Below are 19,874 nucleotides of genomic sequence, written 5' to 3'. Positions count from 1 at the left end.
TGGAGTTCCATTCATACATTGTCATATTCATGGAATGTGTTTATGTAACTCTGTAACTCTGTTCATCTGGTCACATGACATCTATTCATCTGTCCATCCGGGGAGAGGGATCCTCCTCTGTTGCTCTCCTGAAGGTTTCTTCACTTTTTTCCCTGTGAAAGTTTATTCTTGGGGAGTTTTTCCTGATTCGATGTGAGGTCAAAGGTCAGGGATGTCGTATGTGTACTGATTGTAAAGCCCTCTGAGGATAATTTGTAATTTGTGATATTGAGCTATACAAAATAAACTGAATTGAATTGAATTGAAAAGCTGATCCGTTGGCTCGAACTCACCACGGAGAAAGTCATCAGCTGTTTTATGGACAGCTTCAGTGTGATTGACTGCCGGTTGCTTCTTGATGATGGCAGAGGAGCGATAAACGATGTGTTGTCTTCCTCCCTCTTCCTCCTCGCTTCCTGTCCTCCACCAATTCAGCGGTTCGATGAAGAACTCCTCCTGTCTCGTCCGGATCATCCCGGCCTGCAGGCACAGAAAAAAATGCACAATATCTACAATACAATAAAATAGCAGAGCAGGATATTGATGTTGATTCAGTTTGATTAGGATCTGGCCAGAGGTGATTTATTATAAAGTCTAGTAGCAGTGGGCAGGAATGTTCAACTGTATCTAGAATGTTCTCCTGTATCTGGAATGTTCTCCTGGATCTGGAATGTTCTCCTCTATCAGAAATGTTCTTCTGTATCTGGAATGTTCTCCTGTATCTGGAATGTTCTCCTATATCAGGAATGTTCTCCTGTATCTGGAATGTTCTCCTGGATCAGTAATGTTCTCCTGTATCTGGAATGTTCTCCTGGATCTGGAATGTTCTCCTCTATCAGAAATGTTCTTCTGTATCTGGAATGTTCTCCTGTATCTGGAATGTTCTCCTATATCAGGAATGTTCTCCTGTATCTGGAATGTTCTCCTATATCAGGAATGTTCTCCTGTATCTGGAATGTTCTCCTATATCAGGAATGTTCTCCTGTATCTGGAATGTTCTCCTGGATCAGTAATGTTCTCCTGTATCTGGAATGTTCTCCTGGATCTGGAATGTTCTCCTCTATCAGAAATGTTCTTCTGTATCTGGAATGTTCTCCTGTATCTGGAATGTTCTCCTATATCAGGAATGTTCTCCTGTATCTGGAATGTTCTCCTGGATCAGTAATGTTCTCCTGTATCTGGAATGTTCTCCTGGATCAGTAATGTTCTCCTGTATCTGGATCTCCTGTATCATAAATGTTCTTCTATATCTGGAATGTTCTCCTGTATCTGGAATGTTCTCCTGTATCAGGAATGTTCTCCTGTATCTGGAATGTTCTCCTGGATCAGTAATGTTCTCCTGTATCTGGATCTCCTGTATCTGTAATGTTCTCCTGTATCTGGAATGTTCGCCTGTATCAGAAATGTTCTTCTGTATCTATAATGTTCTCCTGGATCAGGAATGTTCTCCTGGATCAGGAATGTTCTCCTGTCTCAGGAATGTTTTCCTGTATCCGGAAGGTTATCCTGTATCAGGAAGGTTCTCCTGTATCAGGAATGTTCTCCTGTATCTGATGGAGAACTTTCTCAGCTGTCCCTGCAGTAGGTGGTGGAGAGGGTGGTCCGGGTTCTCCAATATGGACAATAGTGTCCTCCTCTCCACCACCTGTTCCTGATAGTCCTGTTTGCAGCCAATGATGGAGCCGTCCTTCCTCACCAGTTTAGTGAGTCTGTTGGTGTCTCCGACTCCAATGATGTTCCCCCAGCAGACTAAGAGAAGTCCAGAGCACTGGTCCAACAGACTGGTAGAACATCTCCAACATCACAGAGCACTGGTCCAACAGACTGGTAGAACATCTCCAACTTCTTGCTGCACACATCGAAGGATCCAAGTTTCCTCAAGAAAAAGAGTTAACTCCTCCCCTTCTTGTGGACAGCGTTTATTTTGGCCTTCCAGTTCAGTCTGTTGTTGATGGAGACACAAGGAACCTGTACTCCTAAACCATGTCCACATCCTCCTCCACCATGTCCACATCCTCCTCCACCATGTCCACATCCTGCTCCACCATGTCCACATCCTCTCCCAGAACGCTCAGCAGTTGTGGAGCCGTCATCTTCCTCCTGAAGTCCACCACCATCTCTCTGGTCTTGGCCACATTCATAAGCAGGTGATTTCTACCGGCTCACTCCACAAAGTCATCCACTACTGCCCTGTACTCCATTTCCTGTCCATCCTTAATACACCTAACCACTGCAGAGTCCTCAGAGAACTTCTGCAGATGACCCTGAGTTGTACTGGAAGTCAGTGGTGTACAGGGTGAACAGGAAGGGAGACAGAACAGTTCCCTGTGGGGCTCCAACATCACTGACCACCGTCTCAGACAGCACACGGCCTAGTCGGACATACCGTGGTCTGCCTGTGAGGTAGTCAGTGATCCAGGAGACGGTGGACGCGTTGACCCCCACCACCCACAGCTTCTCACTCAGCAGCAGTGGTTTGATGGTGGAGAAGTCAAAGGAAGTGATTCTCACAGAGCTACCGGTTCCATCCAGGTGGACTGGGCTCGTTGCAGCAGGTAGATGATGGCGGCGTCCACTCCCACACAAGGCTGGTAAGCACATTGCAGAGGGTCCAGTGAGGATTTCACCTGAGGTCCAAGGTGGGCCAAGACCAGCCTCTCCAGCACCTTCATCACATGGGATGTGAGGGTAACTGGTTGGAAGTCCTTGAGGTCAGATGGAGTTGACTTCTTTGGAAGAGTTACCAGGCAGTCAATCAATATTTACAGGATCAATGTAGAGCATTGAAGAGAAACTCAATAAGCTTAATAAGAATCAGTCAATACATCTTACTTTTAGAAAATCCTGCTTTCACACTCAGTGTTTAGTTTGAGCTGGAAACATTATATGATATATATATATATATATATATACATAAAGAATCAGCGTCTGCCACTAAAGAGCAGAAAGTGGATCCCCAGCCTGTTCCTGTTACCACATGTAATCAGAGCGGCTGCAGCAGGAAAACATTCCTCTTTTCTTTATGTCTTCAAACGCCTCTCGTCTTTCACATCTGGCTTCAATCAGCTCTGCTCACGCTGCACGAAGTGAAGACAAATTCTGAGCGTTGTAGTCGACTCCTTTTACAGCGGTGCGTCTCTTTCCTCACGAGGAAACACTGGCGCTCATTCAAATGTTTTATTTAAAGACTTTCATGTGGATGTTGTTCATCTTTAGTTCTTCTGTTATATTTTATTTTGTGTAAAATATGTGGTTGTTCCAGCTGCTCTCAGATCAGATCATGAAGAGTGATGAAGAGGAAGTCAGATATCAGGTAGAACAAGTAGGTCAAAAGATGAAAAGGTGAAAAGGTGGAATGGTGAAACTGAAAATGTGTAAATGTGAAAATGTGAAAATGTGAAAATGTGAAACTAAAGGTTAAAAGGTGAAAAGGTGAAAAAGTGAAAAGGAGAAATGGTGAAAAGGTAAAACTATGAAAATGAGAAACTGAACATTTTAATATGTGAACATTTTAATATGTGAACATTTGAAGATTTAAAAAATGTAAAAATGTGAAATGCGGAAACATTGTCATGTGACACCTACCAGCCCGTCACAGTTGCTGATGGCGATGGACGTGTCCTCCATGTTGGACACCTCTCCTGTGTAGAAGCAGTCGACTTCTCCTATTGGCTGAGAGTGTTTTCCTCCCGACTCCTCCCACCACTCTGTGGTGGCGGCGGGGGCGACGAGGCGATTGTTGGGACGCAGACGGAGGTGCAGCTCCTGACCGAACACCGTCACGTTGTAGAACAGCTGTGCCTCCTTGGCCCTGTGGCCTCGCTCCCTCCAGATACGCCCCGTCTGGTTGGACGGTGACACATCTGTGGACGGGGCTTGTTGTAATGGTGGGCTTTTTGTGTGAGTCTGCTTGTCATTGTTTGTGTCAGAGGGCGTGTCCTGGGTGAAGGGGGCGTGTCTTTTCCTGCGGGGCAGGTGGTGGGCGGAGACAGTAGCTGAAAGGAAACGTCCCTCTGAGTCGGTCCTGATTGGACGAATGGCGGCGAACTCTGACAGCACCTGATGGAGAGAATCTGAGAGAGAGCGGATCACTCTAAAGTCACATGTAGTGATGTCATACTGTGACGTCACTGTGATGTCATAGATCACAGGTCTCCCTCCTGACCATACAAGGGTCAATCAAGAGGATATATAACATTATATATTATATATTACAAACAACTATATATGATTTGATTTTATAAAACATATATAACTACACATGATTGTACTTCATAAAACATATATAACTACACATGATTGTACTTCATAAAACATATATAACTACACATGATTGCACTTATAAAATATAGATAACTACACATGATTATACTTCATAAAACATATACAACTACATATGATTGTACTTAGATATAAAAACTACACAACAGTAACAATAATAATATTGATAATAATAATAAAAGCAGTAATAAACATAATAGTAATGGTAGTAATAATAATAATAATAATAATGTAGCGTTGTAGGGGTGCATGTGGGTACTGGCGGGATGCCAGCTCACGTAGCCGAGCATGTCTGCGACTTTCGGACATTTTTTTCCTCCATAGAGCGTCGCTGGAAATTATGCTTTACAAACAACGCCATGTACATGTCATGTAAATCGGATAATGTTTGTCACATTTATTTATTATTATTTACTTACAAATGAGAGATTGCATAATAAATTCACAAATATACCTTCATAGATATGCATGTCAAATTTAACCAGTTCGGGGTGTAATAAAACTCCCAAAAAGACAATTAAATTGGCGCAAGAAGAATAATATTAAACATGACAGTTTCAATAGGGCTTTCGCTGGCCCGACGTTGTCGGTGTTCGGGCCCTGCTAATAATAATAATAATAATAATAGGGTTGTGTGCATGTGTGTGTATGTGTGTGTGTGTGCGTATGTGTGTGTGTCTGTGTGTGTGTGTGTGTGTGTCTGTGTGTGTGTGTGTGTGTGTGCGTATGTGTGTGTGTGTGTGTGTCTGTGTGTGTGTGTGCGTATGTGTGTGTGTGTGCGTATGTGTGTGTGTATGTGTGTGTGCGTATGTGTGTGTGTCTGTGTGTGTGTGTGTGTCTGTGTGTGTGTATGTGTGTTTGTGCGTATGTGTGTGTGTGTGCGTATGTGTGTGTGTGTGTCTGTGTGTGTGTGTGTGTGTGTGCGTATGTGTGTGTGTGTGCATATGTGTGTGTGTGTCTGTGTGTGTGTGTCTGTGTGTGTGTATGTGTGTGTGCGTATGTGTGTGTGTGTGTCTGTGTCTGTGTGTGTGTGTGTGTGTCTGTGTGTGTGTATGTGTGTTTGTGCGTATGTGTGTGTGTGTGCGTATGTGTGTGTGTGTGTCTGTGTGTGTGTCTGTGTGTGTGTGTGTGTGCGTATGTGTGTGTGTGTGCATATGTGTGTGTGTGTCTGTGTGTGTGTGTCTGTGTGTGTGTATGTGTGTGTGCGTATGTGTGTGTGTGTGTCTGTGTGTGTGTGTCTGTGTGTGTGTGTGTGTGTGTCTGTGTGTGTGTCTGTGTGTGTGTGTCTGTGTGTGTGTGTGGACAGTATCAGTACAAAGCAGAATATCTGCAGTGATTTAAAAACAGAGGCTGCTGTCTTTCTGTCTGAGGTCATTGAGATCAAAGGTCAGACACACACACACCCACACACACAAACACACACACACGCAGGATGTGATGAAATATGATCTGAATCCTTCACATTCTTCAAAGGCCACAGACGCATAAACACAACGATTTATGGGAAAAGCGTGGAGAGGAGAGAAAAAGAAGAGTTTCCATCTGCTGCTGGAACCATTAGAATACAATATTGGGAACATTGGGAACACTGGGCACAGTGGGCACAGTAGGGACACTGGGAACACCTGAAAGTGGTTCCCCTTCACTGCAGAGGTCAGAAGTCAGAGGTCACGGCCTGGAGGACTGAAAAACCACAGAAGAAGAATAGTCAAAAGATAAGCTGAGTCAGTGCTCCTACAGCAGACCGGCAGCAGGGGGCGCTGTGGCTCGATGCTGACAGGACGCAGTGTCTCGTACCTGAGAGGAGCTCACTCTGAACCCTTTGTCTTCATAACAACTAGAACCCTTTGTCTTCATCACAACTAGAACCCTTTGGCTTCATCACAACTAGAACCCTTTGTCTTCAGCACAACTAGAACCCTTTGTCTTCATAACAACTAGAACCCTTTGTCTTCAGCACAACTAGAACCCTTTGTCTTCATAACAACTAGAACCCTTTGTATTCATCACAACTAGAACCCTTTGTCTTCAGCACAACTAGAACCCTTTGTCTTCAGTACAACTAGAACCCTTTGATTCATAACAACTATAACCCTTTGTATTCATCACAACTAGAACCCTTTGTCTTCAGCACAACTAGAACCCTTTGTCTTCATCACAACCAGAAACCTTTGTATTCATCACAACTGGAACCCTTTGTCTTCATCACAACTAGAACCCTTTGTCTTCATCACAACTAGAACCATTTGCCTTCAGCACAACTAGAACCCTTTGTATTCATCACAACTAGAACCCTTTGTATTCATCACAGCTAGAATGTGTTGTCTTCATTACAACTAGAACCCTTTGTTTTCAGCAAAACTAGAACCCTTTGTATTCATCACAGCTAGAATATGTTGTCTTCATCACAACTAGAACCCTTTGACTTCAGCACAACTAGAACTATTTGTAATCATCACAATGAGAACCCTTTGTCTTAAGCACAACTAGAACCCTTTGTCTTCATAACAACTAGAACCCTTTGTATTCATCACAACTAGAACCCTTTGACTTCAGCACAACTAGAACTATGTGTATTCATCAAAATGAGAACCCTTTGTCTTAAGCACAACTAAAACCCTTTGTATTCATCACAACTAGAACCCTTTGTATTCATCACAGCTAGAATATGTTGTCTTCATCACAACTAGAACCCTTTGTCTTCATCACAACTAGAACCCTTTGTCTTCAGCACAACCAGAACCCTTTGTCTTCAGCACAACTAGAACCCTTTGTATTCATCACAACTAGAATCCTTTGTCTTCAGCACAACTAGAACCCTTTGTATTCATCACAACTAGAACCCTTTGTATTCATAACAACTAGAATTTGTTGTCTTCATCACAACTAGAACCCTTTTTCTTCAGCACAACTAGAACTACGTGTATTCATCACAATGAGAACCCTTTGTCTTCATCACAACCAGAACCCTTTGTCTTCAGCAAAACTAGAACCCTTTGTCTTCATCACAGCTAGAATATTTTGTCTTCATCACAACTAGAACCCTTTGTCTTCATAACAACTAGAACCCTTTGTCTTCATAACAACTAGAACCCTTTGTATTCATCACAACTAGAACCCTTTGTCTTCAGCACAACTAGAACCCTTTGTCTTCAGTACAACTAGAACCCTTTGTCTTCAGCACAACTAGAACCCTTTGTCTTCATCACAACTAGAACCATTTGTCTTCAGCACAACTAGAACCCTTTGTTGTCAGTACAACTAGAACCCTTTGTCTTCAGTACAACTAGAACCCTTTGTCTTCATCACAACCAGACGCCGTTGTCTTCAGCACAACTAGAACTATTTGTATTCATCACAATGAGAACCCTGTCTTAAACACAACTAAAACCCTTTGTATTCATCACAACTAGAACCCTTTGTATTCATCACAGCTAGAATATGTTGTCTTCATCACAACTAGAACCCTTTGTATTCATCACAACTAGAACCCTTTGTCTTCAGTACAACTAGAACCCTTTGTATTCATCACAACTAGAATCCTTTGTCTTCAGCACAACCAGAACCCTTTGTCTTCAGCACAACTAGAACCCTTTGTTTTCATCACAACTAGAACCCTTTGTCTTCAGCACAATTAGAACCCTTTGTATTCATCACAACTAGAACCCCTTTGTATTCATCACAGCTAGAATATGTTGTCTTCATCACAACTAGATCATTTTGTCTTCAGCACAACTAGAACCCTTTGTCTTCATCACAACCAGAACCCTTTGTTTTCAGCAAAACTAGAACCCTTTGTATTCATCACAGCTAGAATATGTTGTCTTCATCACAACTAGAACTCTTTGACTTCAGCACAACTAGAACTATTTGTATTCATCACAATGAGAACCCTTTGTCTTAAGCACAACTAAAACCCTTTGTATTCATCACAACTAAAACCCTTTGTATTCATCACAACTAGAACCCTTTGTAGTCATCATAGCTAGAATATGTTGTCTTCATCACAACTAAAACCCTTTGTCTTCAGCACAACTAGAACCCTTTGTCTTCATCACAACTAGAACACTTTGTCTTCATCACAACTAGAACCCCTTGTCTTCATCACAACTAGAACCCTTTGTCTTCATCTCAACTAGAACCCGTTGTCTTCATCACAACTAGAACCCCTTGTCTTCATCACAACTAGAACCCTTTGTCTTCATCTCAACTAGAACCCGTTGTCTTCATCTCAACTAGAACCCGTTGTATTCATCACAGCTAGAATATGTTGTCTTTTTCAGAACTAGAACCCTTTGTCTTCATCACAACTAGAACCCTTTGTCTTCATAACAACTAGAACCCTTTGACTTCATCACAACTAGAACCCTCCGGCATTGTCTTGGCATAAGTACACACCGATTCCACATTAACGTTAGTGACCACCAGTGTGTTTCTTAGCGGGTGTGTCCCCGAGTGGGGAAAATCGGTTCGAAACGTGAGGTTGGTTGTGCTCAGTGGGCTTCTGTTTGGATTTTTTATTCCTTCGTTCAGTTACCCAGCCATCTGGCTGTGCGGGGGCAGCTAGCAGAAGCTACGTCTGGTTGGTCCGCACCGACTATGTTCGCGGGCGGGCTAACTAACGAAGCTAACATCTGAGCTTTGATGGTGCGGAGCCGTGCATCTAACCCACTTAGAACTGCCTCCAACCAGCAAATGAACTACACTTGTTGCATGTACCGTTATCATTAAGGGAGGCAGAGGAATAGCTCTACATGAGACACTCTGAGCAAGAGGGAGAAGGGGGAGACATCGAGAGATGCTAAACTTGTACAGTGGCTAATGTTCAAGTAAACAATGTGAAAATAAGACTGTAAAATGTTAGCGATAAGTCACTAAAAGAAGGAGAGATCTGAGTGTTTAAATACTCAGATCTAAATGATATCACACAATAAGCTCGGTTTAGCTGGAGCGGAGAAAAATACGCTATCATCAAGTAGATGCGCTAGCAACCGGAAGTGATGCAATACGCTCACCAGAAGAGAGAGATGATGCGTTCAAATGCACGAGCAGCCGTGTGATGAAGGCAAAAGGTTCTAGTTGTTATGAAGACAAAGGGTTCTAGTTGTGATTAATACAAATGGTTCTAGTTGTGATGAAGACAAAGGGTTCTAGTTGTGATGAATACAAATGGTTCTAGTTGTGATGAAGACAACAAGTTTGAGCTGTGATGAAGAGAAAGGGTTCTAGTTGTCATGAAGACAAATGGTTCTAAATGTGATGAAGACAATGGGTTATAGTTGTGATGAAGACAAAGGGTTCTAGTTGTTATTAAGACAATGTTTTCTAGTTCTTCATAAGTGTAACAGTTCAGCTCCACACCTTCCTTCTCTTAGTAGTGTTTTTTATTATGTCTGCCTGTTTACTAACTCTCATGTCATTCCAGATCCTACTTCACACTAGGGCCATATCTCTTGTACCTGGCTAACGTGGTTAGCGGGATAATTTTCAGGATGAGATTACACAAGTCAGGGTTTTCGGTTACTTAAAAAAAAGTTTGGCCTTGTGGTACATTGTTGTACAGTGTGGTACAGTGTGGTACATTGTTCTATAGTGTCGGCGATGCGTAACATCGGGAAAGCCGCTTTATGCCGTGGTGTTCGTAAAGTTTATTTAGCGCTTATAAGACTCATGGATGTGTTCATTACGTTCCCTGGCCATGTCCGAGTAAATGCAATAAAGGTTATATATGGTCATCTCCACATACATGAATATACACATAGGCTACTGTATATATTATCTACTTGTTCTGAGTTGAGATAGTTATTTTAGATCTCATTGGATGATGCATGCCATTAAGCCGACTGCCAGTAGGCACATTTAAAGAATGAGGCATTTTCCCAACACTGACTGCGTTCACACCAAAAGCGATTGCGAGTAGATTCCATGAAAGTCAATGCACAGACGAATGGATGCGAATAAAGAGGATTTTCATCCACTTATCTAGACATAGTTGGTGAAAGTCACTGAGCTGTGTGAGACTACGGGTGATGTTATGTATAAATATATATATATGATATTAATGTTATGAACCCAAACACGAGGGCATTAGATGTTCCGATGTTTGTGGGATTTCCACAACAAGTATAATTGTTGCTCTATTGTTGCTCGTCAGCGGAGAACAAAGAGTCTCTTCCTTTGAGTTTATTTGCCTTTGTGCTGTTAGTAAATCATGGTGTGATCGACGCTTCCCCCTTTTGAAGTCGGACGGGCACGCGCAACTATCCTGTGAACTGACGTCTGGTTCACATTAACGAGATGGTTTGAGGGCGCGTCATTCTTTGAGAAACCGGGATAGCCTGATGTCAATCATCGTGTTAATTTAAGCTGGCTAATAGGACATTTGATCATACAAGAAAATAGGGCCCTGATCATCTCTCATTCCTTTCACCTGGTCCTCAGGCCCGTCTCACCTGCAGCCCATTCCCTCGTTAGTCCCTCATTACTTAGGTCCCCTCACTTGCGCTTGTCCTCTGCCAGATTTACTTGTGTTTTTCCGACCAAGCTCTCCAGCGTTCTGTAGTGTGTTTCCCTGTTTGTGTCTGTTCTGTTCCTGCCGCTACTCCAGTAATTATTTGTTATCTCGTGAGTCGTGCTTTGGGTCCCTGGTTATCGCCGTGACATTACAATCTGGCCAGTCATGGACCCAGCACACCCTCCTGCAGCAAGCTTGTTCTAGAGTCCCTGTGCCGTCTCCTGCCTCTTAGCCTCACCGCTGCCTGCGCCAACACACAAGCCTCGGGTGGCAACCCCGGAGCACTACACTGGAGAACCTGAGGGCTGCAACCCATTCATCACAAACTGCTCTATCCTGTTCTCCTTACAGCTCCACACCTCGGAAGAGGCTAAGGTAGCCTTCACCATCAACCACCTGACTGGCAGAGCGCAACTGCGGGGCACTGCCGAATGGGAGAGACGTACGCCAGCCTGCTCTTCGTTCCTGCTGTTTTCTGCAGAGCTTTGCAAGTTGTTCGGGGCGGTCTCCAGGGGTCCAGATCCAAGCGGGGGACTGGTGGAACTGTGGACCGGACAGTTGCGGATTATGCCCTGGAGTTCCGTACGAGAGCACAGCCCAGTGTGACGTGTTCTTGACTGGACTAGCTGATTATGTAAAGGATGAACTGATCTCTTTTAATTTGTTTGCCAACTTGGATGTCTGACTTCCCGTAGTGGACAGACGCAGCCAGGCAAGGCGACAGGAGCGACGCAGGGGGGAGACAGATCGGTGCGTTTTCACCCGGCGTCAAGCTTCTCCAGGAGCTACCAGCATCACCCCGGCCCTCAACCAGGGGAGGTTTAACCCATGGAGGTAAGCCGCACCAGTCTCACCCGGGAGGAGCGGGAGCACCGTTGCCGGGGAGGTCTTTCCCTGTACTGTGGCCAGGCTGGTCACTTCATATCCCGGTCCCCGTCGCCCTAACCCCCACATTGACTCCACCACAGGAGCCATCCTGTGGTGGAGTGCATCCTGTCACCTAATCTGCCTGAAACGGGCTGCTGCACCTCAGCAGTCAACTTGCCCCAGCTCTGAGTTGGACCTGTCAGGAATGCCTACGGAATACCATGACTATCGGGAGGTATTCACCACCCCACCAGTGGCCGCCTGTATTCCTTAGCTGCACCAGATCAGCGTGTCTCCTTGTATCTACTCTGATGTTGAAGGTTAGCGTGTGTTCTTAGCTTTACATACTAGAACTGGGCAGTGATGCAAGTGCTTTGATTTATTCAGTTTTTAAAGTTAATATTCGTAACTTTTCTTTTGTGTCCAAGCACCCTAAAATAAGAATGGTTCAGCTAAAGTGTCTATCGAGGCATTAAACCCCCCATACCATCCATTTAATGCGTGTTTCCTTAACCCGGTTGGCCTGAGACCAGCTGGTGTATCACAAGTTCAGATGAAGAACTTAAAGTAGAAATGTGGTTTCTAATGCAGCACTCCTTCAGTCCTGTGGAGAGTTTATGGATTTTGATCTGCTGTGGTTCTGTACCAATAACACGTGTCGTCTGCGTACATTCAGATTATTACTACTACCTACAGTAGTAACAGTATACCAGATGCATAGTAGTACATATGTAGAATTAGTGACAGTACATGTACAGTTAGTAGTAGCAGCAGTAACCCTAACCGCAGTAGTAGTACTACCAGTAGGAGAAGTTGTTGTAGCAGTAGTAACAGCACTACCAGTAGTAACAGTGGTAGAAGTGTTGTCAGTAATGTAATAAACAGTAGTACTAAACATTCTAGTAATATAAGTACCACTATACATGGTAGCAGTGCTAGAAGTAATATGAGTTGCAGCAGCAGTCTCACCTGTGTTGTCAGTGATGTAATTCTAACAGAAACAGTATTGTACTGTCTTGAAGTAGTCTAGTACTAGTAGTACAAGTAGTATCAGTTGCAGTCTCACCTGTGTTGTCAGAGATGTAAACTGAGTGTAAACAGTCGATCGGCAGCAGAAAGACGATAATCAATAATCCATAATTAAAGTGGTCCATCCTGTGAGAGAAAGACGGGCTGAGGGACAGACGCAGAGAGGCTGAGAAACTCAGAGACAAACTAACAGAGCGGCAGACTGAACACTGACTCCTCTACTGTCTCATTATCTCCTCCCCTCAGCTCTGTCTGTGTCCCTCCCCCCCCTCAGCTCTGTCTGTCTGTGTCCCTCCTCCCCCTCAGCTCTGTGTCTGTGTCCCTCCCCCCCCCCCCTCAGCTCTGTCTGTCTGTGTCCCTCCCCCCCCTCAGCTCTGTGTCTGTGTCCCTCCCCCCCTCAGCTCTGTGTCTGTGTCCCTCCCCCCCCTCAGCTCTGTCTGTCTGTGTCCCTCCTCCCTCAGATCTGTGTCTGTGTCCCTCCTCCCCCTCAGCTGTCTGTCTGTGTCCCTCCCCCCCCCCCTCAGCTGTCTGTCTGTGTCCCTCCTCCCCCTCAGCTCTGTGTCTGTGTCCCTCCTCCCTCAGATCTGTGTCTGTGTCCCTCCTCCCCCTCCGCTGTCTGTCTGTGTCCCTCCCCCCCCCCCCTCAGCTGTCTGTCTGTGTCCCTCCTCCCCCTCAGCTCTGTGTCTGTGTCCCTCCTCCCTCAGATCTGTGTCTGTGTCCCTCCTCCCCCTCAGCTGTCTGTCTGTGTCCCTCCCCCCCCCCCCTCAGCTGTCTGTCTGTGTCCCTCCTCTCCCTCAGCTCAATCTCTTCTCTGCAGCAGCAGTACAACAGTAGATATTACAGGACTATTTCTACAGGAATACTGTTGAGTCAGTTGTCGGTGTTATTGGGGCTCATGGGGGAAAGTGGTCGTCCCGTCACCACAAGGTACCCGGTTCCATCCCATAGTTCATGTCCTTGAGCAAGGCACTGAACCCCCGGGTGCTTCACTGCAGCCCACTGCTCCTTAATAACTAAGGATGGGTCAATGCAGACAAGAATGTACCCACTGGGATCAATAAAGTGTACATTTCTTTCTTTTATTTTTCCTATCCACTAGATGGAAGCATTGAGCTGATATTAAATGTTATATTAATTTCTCCCTGTCTGTGTTCCTTATCCACGTAGCTGTGGAAACCCTGCTGAAGGCTTTACTAGCAGTAGTAAGTAAACTTACCAGTAACAGATGTTCTTTAGTTCAGTAGACGTTCTAACTAAACTCTGTTCTCTACATGTAGAACGTGTCTTTACTAACGGATGTTCTTTAGTTCAGTAGACGTTCTAACTAAACTCTGTTCTCTACATGTGTGAATAAAGAACGTGTCATAGGAGTCTTTCGTTGGAGTCTTCGTGTGTGAGAACTTGTAGATACTATTGGCCTCGGACTCATTCACACAGATACTGGAATCCCTCCTGTTATCTTTCCCACCCGCTCCACACAGACCCAGCACCTCGTCACAGGGGCCTCTGGAACTGCCAGTCAGCTAACCGCAAGTCAGACTTCATTTCTGGCTTCGCTATCAAGCAATCGCTGGACTTCCTGGCTCTCACTGAGACTTGGATCACACCAGACAACACATCAACCCCTGCTGCTCTCCTTCTCCTTCAGCCACACATCCAGACCCTCTGCTCGGGGTGGTGGTTCAGGTTTATTCATCTCACCCAAATGGTGTTTTTCTTTCTGCCTGCTTCCACTTTTTACCCGACTGTCTTTTGAGTTTCATGCAGTGACGGTTACTCATCCGGTTCATCTAACCATTGTTGTTCTCTACCGTCCTCCTGGTTCCTTGGGAGACTTCTTGGAAGAACTAGACGTCCTCCTATCAAACTTCCAGAAAACGCCCCCTGCTCATCCTTCTGGGTGACTTTAACATCCAGACAGAAGTCATGTGACCTGCTACTCTTCCTGTCTTCCTTTGCTCTCTCTCAGTCCTTCCCCTCCTACTCACAAGCTGGACACCACCTTGACTATATGTTCACCAGAAACTGCTCTACATCTAACCTCACTGTAACTCCACTTCCTGTCTCTGACCACTTCTTCATCTCTTACACTCTCCCACTCTTTGGAACTGACAACCCTCCAACAACGGACTCTGCACCTGTCTGTCGCAACATCTGCACCCTCCTCTCTCCCTCTCTCCCTCTCTCTCCCTCTTCCCTCTCTCCCTCTCCCCTCTCCCTCTCCGGTGCATGCTGGGAGTTTGCATGTGTGAGTGAGTTGCTGAGTGAGTGGATCTTTTTTGAATTGTTTATTTACCTTCGTTATGTATATTAATTTGGTTTATTGGTTGGGTTTCACCGTAGTTTGGGTTGTTAGTTGTGTATTTTTGGGGTAGTTTGTGGGTTTTCTTTGGGTGTTTGTTTCCTCCTGCCGGTGTCTCGCCGGTCGGCGTCAGACGCCATGGTGAATGGAGACACGTTGTCCCACCTCACGAGGAAGCACGGCATTAAGATCGCGGCCGCTTTCTCGTGCAGCGTGGAGGACATCGGGATGGCTGTGGGGGCGAGGGTCGGCACAGCAGCATTAAGTCGGCTTGCGCGCATGAACGGCGCCGTGGTCATCTTCCTGGACCAGGTGGAGAAGGTGAACCGTGTGGTGGAGGCGGGCCTCACGGTGAACGATTTGTTTGTCCAGGTGTTTCCGTTAGTGCAACCGGCTACTAGAGTCCTTGTATCTAATGTCCCTCCGTTCATCACCGACGAGTTCCTCAGCAGAGAGCTCTCCAGACACGGGAAGGTGGTTTCCCCGATCAGGAAGATCTTGTCTGGGTGTAAAGATCAGTTGCTGCCGCGGCGCAGGGTAGATGCTGCTGTGCCTGAGCTGAGTGTGAGTGAGGTGAGGGTGATGGTGGTGGTAATAATGGTGAGGGTGATGGTGGTAATAATGGTGGTGGTGGTAATGATGGTGAGGGTGTCCAGAGCAGCAGGGGGGAGGCTTTGGTTAAGGTGGGAAATGGTGAGGATGGAGGAGAAGAAAAGGAAATGGGGGGTAATGGTGCTGGGGAGAAGCCCGTGGAGGTAGCACAGCAGGTGGGTGGGGAAGTAGAGGCGGAGGAGGAAAGTGTAGGTGGGTGGGCTGAGCTGGTGGAAGAAGCGAGATGGAAGTTGGGGATTTTTAAAGTTGTCTCAAAGAGGAAGAAGCGGGCCCAGAGGGCAGGCAGTGGCACCAAGGTCAGCAAGGTGGGGGAGGCCAAGGAGACGGGTCGGGGGCAGAGGTCAGACAGCAGTGACGAGGAGGTGTCTGACAGCAGCAACGCTCCTGTGGTTTTAACCAGAAGTTAACAACAAAAAATGTACACGGCTCAGCCAGACACCACATGAGCCGGAGGGAGGAGTCCGGCTTCACTGAGCAGGAGGGTTTTAGATTGAGAAAATTTCGACAAAAATAAAAGAAATGATGGATGAGGGTGATGCCGAAAGCTCCAATGTGTGTTTAAATTAATTTTTTTGTTTGTGTTTTAAACATTTTTCTTTAATGGACACTTTCAGAGTTGGAACTTTAAATGTTAATGGAGCCAGGGATGTTAGGAAGAGAACATCTATTTATAAATTTAAAAAGATGAAAGGTATTGATGTTCTCTTCCTACAAGAGACCCACAGCGACAGCACCAACGAGGCTGACTGGAGGAGGGAGTGGGAAGGGGAAGTCCTCCTGAGTCACCACACAAACCTCAGTGGAGGAGTGGGCTTCCTCTTCTCCAGGTCTTTTATCCCGGTTTCACTGGAGGTCAAACACATCATAGAGGGGAGGTTGTTTTTAGTTAAAGCCACGGTTCGACCTTTTTTACTGTTCTTTTTATCAATGTGTATGCTCCAGCAACCGGTGCAGAGAGGAAGCTGTTTTTACAAAAAGTTAATGATGTTTTAAATGGCTGTGCCTCGGAGGATTTTTTATTCTTGGGGGGGGATTTTAACTGTACGGAAGATGATTTTAAAGGACCGTAACCACACAGAGCCACATCCAGCTTCACAGCAGGTTCTGAGGAGGCTGGTCCATTCTCATGGCCTGGTGGATGTGTGTAGAAGGATGCATGCCGACTGCCGACAGTACACATGGTCCCACTTTAGGGAGGGGAGGATCTCCTCAGCCAGGTTAGCCCGTATTTATGTTTTTAAGCACCATTTTAATATTTTTAAAATGTGCAGTATTGTTCCTGCTGGTTTTACTGATCATTCTTTGCTTTTGTCATGTTTTTATTAGACACATTTACATAAGAGCGCGTATTGGCATTTTAATTCAGTTTTAACCTTTGATAATAATTTTAGAGAGGTTCTTATTTATTTCTGGGATGTTTTTAGCTGAGGAAGAGCGATTTTAGTAGTCTTAGGCAGTGGTGGGACCGTGGTAAGATTGAGATTAGGCTTCTTTGTCAGGAGCATACTTTCAACGTCACCTGAGACATCACCAGATCTATGAAGGACCTGGAGACAGATATAGTGGACCTAGAGAGTTTAAGTGAGTCCACAGGAGATCGAGGGCATATTGAAGTCCTCAAAGGAAAAAAGGTGGCTCTGGCTGACCTGTTTGATGTTAAAGTTCAGGGTGCACTGGTCAGGTCACGTTTCCAGACCATCACAGAGATGGACACTCCCTCTAGCTTTCTTCTTCGGCCTGGAGAGGAAGAGTGGGCACGAGGAGGGTAATCCACTCACTGTTAGGAGACGCAGGGCAGCCAGTTGTGGAACCAAGCCAGATCAGGAGGCGAGCTGTGGGCTTTTTACTCCTCCCTGCTATACCAGTGAGTACAGGGAGGAGGCAGTCATTAATGGAGGGGTTCTGTGTGGAGCTGCCTCAGGTCTCTGAGGAGACCAACGAGGAGCTTGACAGGCCCATAAGCATACAAGAGCTGAAGGCCGCCTTGCAGGGCATGCAGGGACGGCGTGCTCCCAGCCTTGATGGCCTCCACTGCCGAATTCTATAAGACCTTCTGGGACATATTTGCGAGGGACATCTTGGATGTTTTTAATGAGTCTGGCCTCTGGTTCCATGCCGATGTCCTGCCGGAGAGCAGTGATCACACTCCTGCCAAAAAAAGGAAACCTGCAGGACATCGGAAACTGGCGTCCTGTGTCTCTGCTGTGTGTGGATTACAAGCTTCTGTCCAAGGTCTTCGCCTACAGGCTGAGGGAAGCTATTAGAGCAGGTCATCCATCGGGACCAGACCTATTGTGTACCCGGCAGGCCCATGGTAGACAATGTCTACCTCATTCGGGATGTTTTGGAGGTCTCCAGCTCATTGGGTATTAACACTGGTCTGATTTCTCTAGATCAGGAAAAGGCTTTTGACCGCGTGAACACAGCTTCCTCTGGAAAGTCCTGGGGAAGTTTGGGTTCAGCGCTGGCTTCATAGCTAAGATCAAGGTGTTGTACAATGAGGTTGAGAGTGTGCTGACGATAAACGGCAGTCTGTGTGCTCCTTTAGAGTGGGTTAGAGGGGTCAGGCAGGGTGTGCTCTGTCCGGGATGCTCTATGCACTCTCCCTGGAGCCCCTCCTCATCAAGATACGCTCTAGCCTGCAAGGACTGGTTTTAATGAGGAAAATGATTTTATCGGCTTATGCCGACGATATTGTTTTTATTAAGGACCAGAGGGACGCAGACCTTTTAACTAACATTGTAGAGGGTTTTAGCAGGACATCGGCAGCGAGGGTGAACTGGAAGAAAAGTGAGGCCCTCGCTGTCGGTGAATGGTGTGGCGGCCCTCTCCCAGTCCTTCCCCAGAAACTAGTGTGGAGGAAGGACGGTTTCTAAATATCTTGGGATATATCTCGGACAGGAAAATGTGGTCCAAAAGAATTGGGAGGGCGTCACAGAAAGATTGAGGGAAAACTTTCAAGTGAAGTGGCTTGCTCCCTCAGATGTCTTTTAAAGGTAGAGCACTGGTTTTAAATAATCTTATAGCATCCCAGCTGTGCACCGCCTAACATGCCTAGACCCTCCCTCAGGCTTTCTAGCCCACATCCAAAAAAAATGGTGGATTTTCTTTGGGAGGGTCTACATGGGTGCCACAAGGGGTTGCTGTTTTTAGCCAGAGAGGAGGGGGGACAGGGCCTTGTCCACCTGGCCAGCCGGACAGCCACTTTTAGAATTCAGTTTGTTAAAAAATACCTGACTAGTCCGGAGTTTTAGTGTGGCGAGATGTGGCCAGCTGCATCCTCAGACGTTGCTAACAACCTGGGGCTGGATACTGCTCTGTTTTTAATGGATTCTAGCATTTTAAAGTTAAGTGGGTTGCCTCCGTTTTATCAGGGTGTTTTTTAAGTCTCGGGCCCTTTTCACTCGTGAAAGATGCCCACAGTTTAACTCTCTGTACTGGTTGTTGAGAGAAACCGTTTGATTCACAGGGCCAAGCTGGACATCAGCAGCAGCATCACCCCTGGACTGACGGGGGCGCTTGCTGAGGTCGCGGACCCTGTGCCTGCAGCAGCTAGTGGATGCAGTGGGGCCGACGCTGAGCGACCCCCCCCCCGGCCCTGGCGCTCTGCTGGGTCTGCATTCCGTCCGGGTGGCGAGGAGGCTCCTAGAGCTGTGGACGGCAGAGGCTGACCGGGAAGGAGAGGAGCATCCTCATGGACTACAGCCAAGGAGAAGTCGAGCCGGACCCTGCAGACCCTTTCCCCGAGATCTCCCTGAGCCCGATGCTGGGGGAACTCACCGGCCCCCCCCCCCAGGCCCCCTGCTTGCTACGACGTTGTCCAGAAGCAATGACATTACACAGAGCGGACAAGAAGACTGTATTTCAACTGTGTCAAGAGCACAAACAGGTCCGGACTGTGCAACAGGCCTCCCACTGTTGTGGTCAGAGGAGGACTTGGACATTGCGGACCTGGCCCACAGTGGAGGATTTTATATAAACCTCCCCTCAAGAAACGAACGTTCCGACCTCCAGTTGAGGATTTTACACGGTGCTGTCGCCCTGCAATGCTTTTATCTCTGTCTTAATCCCGCAGTCCTGATCCGGTGCCCCCTTCTGTGACCTTCGTGAGACTATTTACCATGTTTTTTACTGAGTGCAAGAGACTTTCAGGTTTCTTCACTCTACTCTGTCTTCCTCTCTGATTCTCTCTGTCCTCTAGGACCCAAAAGGTCCTCAAGTCCTCTCCGG

General features: G+C 46.2%; 1 protein-coding gene across 1 annotated transcript in view; it reads right to left on the bottom strand.

The window, feature by feature from the left end:
• LOC117743048 (A disintegrin and metalloproteinase with thrombospondin motifs 2-like) overlaps positions 1–12,952 on the bottom strand; it is a 45,089-nt gene extending 32,137 nt beyond the window's left edge. Inside the window, 3 exon segments of the mRNA XM_034550782.1 lie at positions 333–519; positions 3,625–4,112; positions 12,768–12,952. Coding sequence (XP_034406673.1) covers positions 333–519; positions 3,625–4,112; positions 12,768–12,855 — 763 coding nt within the window. The 5' untranslated portion in view covers positions 12,856–12,952.
• Between the last annotated feature and the right edge of the window lie 6,922 nt (positions 12,953–19,874).

Source organism: Cyclopterus lumpus, chromosome 14, assembly GCF_009769545.1.
Source record: "Cyclopterus lumpus isolate fCycLum1 chromosome 14, fCycLum1.pri, whole genome shotgun sequence".
NCBI classification, from domain to species: Eukaryota; Metazoa; Chordata; class Actinopteri; order Perciformes; family Cyclopteridae; genus Cyclopterus; species Cyclopterus lumpus.
The sequence above is the reverse complement of the archived record's forward strand: the minus strand, read 5'-3'. Positions and strand labels throughout refer to the sequence as shown.